This window comes from Halyomorpha halys, unplaced genomic scaffold (genome assembly GCF_000696795.3).
Source record: "Halyomorpha halys isolate HHAL.00 unplaced genomic scaffold, Hhal_1.1 Scaffold12069.1, whole genome shotgun sequence".
NCBI lineage: Eukaryota > Metazoa > Arthropoda > Insecta > Hemiptera > Pentatomidae > Halyomorpha > Halyomorpha halys.
This window is the reverse complement of record NW_027112267.1, coordinates 1-4,954: the sequence shown is the minus strand read 5'-3', so window position 1 is coordinate 4,954 and position 4,954 is coordinate 1. Positions and strand designations below refer to the sequence as shown.

Sequence of the window (4,954 nt, the reverse complement as noted above, 5' to 3'; positions counted from 1 at the left end):
AAATATAAAACTTATTATAAAAAGTACCACCAAACACCTTTAATCTCCTAACAGCTCAAAGTTGCAACTAGACAAAGAACAATGGTGGAGATGCTACACGAGCGCCCTCACGAACCCCTTTGATCTGTGTCCAAAAACCGACTCTCGACGGCTCGGCAACGAGCCTAGGCCAACCAAGCCGAGCCACCCATCCACATGCTCGCGTATGTCAGAGTTCGCCATGGCTCGGCCAACATGTAGAGGCCCCTTAAGGTGTGTACCTGAACTTCAATAGGTTTTGTTAATGTTATATAAACAAAATGGCGGTCGGACACACAGATCCTTTCTACAGCCTTAAGTCTCTCAGATTGCAGTGGAAAAAAACTATAATGGCAGTCTATACGTGTATGTGCCTGACGCTTCTATATATTATATGTTTTTTTCCGAAAAAAATCTTGAGAGTGCCTAAGAATATATCCTAAAGGAAGGAGTAGAATGGAATGGGTAACCTTGCGGAAAGAGTGAAGCTGGCTTCAAAAAGGCGAGCCTTTCAGGGGCGTGACAAAGGAGTAGGGGAGGAATACAAGCCAATCACTGGCTGCCTTCTGTTGCAGTTGAGATTAGAACGCGTACATTCCTATTAACCTCTACGTAAACCATCCTTTTCGTAGGCGTGGCTTGTTGTGCTTAACTTTTGCTTTGAAGGAGAGTAGGGTTATGCCACCCCCTGTCATATGTTCATATTCAGTCTTATAAATACTAATATGTAAGTATTCACGCTTGTAACACCAACTCCTGGAAAAACGCATGTTTTGTTTTTCAAAGGTCTTAAGGGGCCTCTACATGTTGGCCGAGCCATGGCGAACTCAGACATACGCGAGCATGTGGATGGGTGGCTTGGCTTGGTTGGCCTAGGCTCGTTGCCGAGCCGTCGAGAGTCCGTTTTTTGGCCACAGATCAAAGGGGTTCGTGAGAGCGCTCATGTAGCATCTACACCATTGTTCTTTGTCTAGTTGCAACTGAGAGCTGTATGTGGTATACAAAACTATACAATGCTTATTTAAATTTTTTTTTATAATTCATATTGCGTATTATTATAGATAGATATGTTGGGATTTTGGTGTTAGACCAAAGAATAATTTTATTGAGAAACAATGGTACTCCTTACTGAGTGCACTAATAGATCAGTGCTCGTTTTTAGACCACAATCGGGTCTAGAACTACTTTCTGATCCCTTTCTTCTCTTTGTCATTTGATATTGACAGAGTTAGACATTTTTATATAACTTCGTTTATACAAAGCAATACTTTATAACATTATCTGGTCTTGGTCGGAATGTTGAGACTCGATGGACTCCTCTAGGAGGCGCTGACCTTTCGCTAGAGTTCTCGACTGTATGCTGGGACAACTCGATTCAACGTGGTATATTTAATAATATTGTTTATATACTGCTCTAGGGGTAGGTCTGGTGATACTACCTAAAATTATAAATTTATAGGCAAACAAGTTAAGGGAGAACCTTATGGGCTGAGCTCAGGTGGAGAAGTTGTTCCAAGTCTGGAAAATTGCCCTCCCTCACTACACAGCTTTAGATTTCTGTTTTGTTAATCAGTCACCATCTTAAATTTTTGTTTAATATTCTTTCAATGGCGATCACTAATTCGTTTAATCAATGTTATTCCTGTATATTTTATAGTTTATTAACAATAAAACTTTCACAAAAACTGTTTTTAAAAAAAAGGGATAAAACTTAAAAACTATATACCTAAATTGCAATAACTAAATATAAAAATGTTAAAAACTGAGCTGGAAGGTTTTTTTTTCCGGACATTAATCAAACTAAAATCTCTTTTCAATTTTAACTTTGGTAATGAATATAAGTGATAATCTGGAAGGTATTTAAACTATCTAATAAGACAAAAAAAATCACCTTAATGGGACTAGTATTAGGCAGGAACTTTGGATCCAATATTCATTTTTAAAGCATTCTCATGTTTCTATGGTGATCCAGTCACAGAAATAAATTATTATTGAGTTCAAGATATTTCTATTTGATTGGTATGAAGTTGCAGAGGGCATATCCCCCCCCCAAACTTCCAGATGCCCACTAGTAAGGGTCTTTCCGATATTGTTTACCTATATTTAAAACAATTAATGACTATCTGTTTTTCTCACCCATCCTATCACTTACTTTTTTGGCCACTCTTCATTACCTTGTAAAAGTTTCTATATTAGATATCTAAAATCTATATAATGAGGTGTAGATAGTTGATAAAATCTATATAGCTACTCTTACTTTATTTTCAACCTCAGAAAACATTCTGTTTCTTTGTAGTTTAGCTAATTCTGGCATAGTTCATATTCATCAGTTTTTTATTACAACTGACAATGAGCTATGGACAATTTTTTGAAATAAAAAAAATTAAAGATACTTAAGGGGAAAACATTTAGAAAACTCACCATTTAAACTATTTCAATGAGGATAAGATCTTGTTGATATTAAAGACCATTTAATTTTACATTAAAATAATGAGTTTGATAAAAATTGTCAGAGCCGTTTTGAGAATATTGTAAAAAAAGTTTAAAAAATGTTCAATTATATGAATTGGTACTTCCAGCAAGTCAGTAAGTTGCTGTAGCATTCCAGACATGTGCCAACCTCAAACATGTAATTTCAGTTTTTCTTTAAATTTTTGTTATTGAGGTAGACTGTTAATACACACAAACAGATACTTATTCGTTATTGGGACTCTGTGGACCCTAAAATGTGTATTTCTGTTAATCAAAATACTTTTCTTAATAATGTATTTCTTATAAAGTACTTAAGTAATAATAAAAAGGTTTGTCACATACATAAAAATAAAATCTATCACCAATAATTAATACTAATAATTTTTTTCACATGAACACATTAAAATCATAAGTAATTTAGGATTCTAAGGGAAGGATGATTTAAGTCCACTTTTTGTCATTTCAATTTTTTCGCACCTCAATTTTTTTGTTCATGAATTTTTCTTGGATTATACCTAGTATCTAGTATAAGGATTTAAAAAGAATATTCCAAATCAAATTCAAATTACTAACTAATTCACTATTATCAATAATCAAATTCACTATTACTAACTAAAAGTAAAACATCAGTTTTTTCCGTTTAAATTTGTTGTGACTAAAATCATTTTTCCCATGGACTGTAATTGTTTTTTTTTTAATTCAGATCCATAGGAGCCAGAAATAAATAAATTCTTCATTCAAAGTTACAACTGAAATTTTTCATTTGTGCTTAGTTGAAGAGAGTAAAACAACCTAAATCAAATCTTAAATAAAAAATATTTATTTGTACATAATAAAATTTAAGAACAAATTGTATTGAAAAATATTCACATTGCATTAAATACATCAATATATACAGAAATTTTCACTTCCGTAATAAAGTTTTACGAAGTGATGACTGAGGTGTTTCTTGCAATGCTTTAATTTTTTTCTTATTTCTAGTTGAAAGAGATAACATTTTATCTTTTTTATCACTAATTGAAAGTTGTTTCAGAGGAGTTTCCAGTCCAGTAGACAATGGAGTTAATGGTAAACAAACCCTCGTTCCTGAAGTCTTTTCAACAAATGATGTCTCAATGATAGCAGAATCGTCGGAACTAGTAAAAGAATTCTTTTTATCATTTTCAACTTCTGATTCACTATCAACAAACAACCTCCTTTCAGGCCTCTGGGTTTTAACCTCTTCTTCAGTGTCACTATCGAACAGTTTTCGTCTTCCCTCCTGAACTTGTACATTCTTCCCCTTTTTAACAGTTTTCCTAACACTAGTGGTAGCTTTAGGTGGCCTTCCCCTACGTCTAACTGTCTTCGAAACTTCAGTATCATCTTCATCACAAAAAACTTTAATGCCGGGAGTCTTTGTTGGAAAGGGGGTTGAAAATAAATCTGTCACAGGTTGGACCTTTTTTGTTGCTTTCTTTTCTGTTTGCGCCCTTCTAGCTCTTGTACTGTATGTTTTTATTTCTTTAGGGGTTTCTAAGAAGAAATTGGATGATTTTGGAGTAGTATTACTTTCTGAATCCTCAAAGCACAAGGTTTTTTTAATAAGATTTTTTGGAGAAGGAGACAAGGGGATGGCTAGTGTATTTTTGTCTTTCTTCAATTTACTTCCTTTCTTTTCAGGTGTTTTTCCATCTTCATTCTCTTTGTTTATTACGAATTGTCCTAAAATCAGAAAGTAATTAAAGCATGAATAATGTTAGAGACAATCATCAAATTATACAATTAACTTTTAAGGTAAATGTGATGTACAATTAAGAAGAGAGAGAATAAAGAATATAATATACAATATTTTCCAAGACTCAGAATGAACGATTCAGTTTAGTAAAAGGACTAGCTTTAACAATCTTCTGCTAAGGTCGGATCGTATCCAACTCACTTAGTCATTCTGTCACATAATGGTCCTCTACCTCTTCAAGTTGTAGTTTTAAGTACCCTCCTATCCTATAGAAGAGTTCTGACTGTGTATAAATAATAGAAAAAGTAACTTTTGTTCAAAATGTGATAGTTCTCTGTGCGATTTATTTATAGTTACTATTATTTATTATTAGCACTAGTTTATACATTTTTATTTAATCTTTTATATTTACCATAATTGCTTTTATTAAACGTTCAAATAAATTTAACTTTTGTTATTTCCTATTGTTGTATCTTGATTAGTATATGATAATAATAATAATAATAGAGGAGAAGATGGTTGGGGGTGCGGTCAATGAAAAACACAAATAAGTATGATTAACTTATTTTAATGTGCCGACGTTTCGGCTAGAGTTTCTAGCCTTCCTCAGGGCTGTTCGCTGGAAGGTCGAGCGCCTAATCATTAGGCCATGACCAGCGATGACCAGCGAACAGCCCTGAAGAAGGCTAGAAACTCTAGCCGAAACGTCGGCACATTAAAATAAGTTAATCATACTTATTTGTGTTT

At 33.6% G+C, this 4,954-nt stretch overlaps 1 protein-coding gene across 1 annotated transcript; it reads right to left on the bottom strand.

The window, feature by feature from the left end:
- Positions 1-3,287: 3,287 nt before the first annotated feature.
- LOC136796453 (uncharacterized) lies at positions 3,288-4,196 on the bottom strand (the record flags this gene model as incomplete). Its single annotated transcript, XM_067050235.1, is given in 1 exon segment — positions 3,288-4,196. A coding segment is annotated over 1 exon segment (802 nt), but the record flags the coding sequence as incomplete, so codon positions are not given.
- Positions 4,197-4,954: the final 758 nt, after the last annotated feature.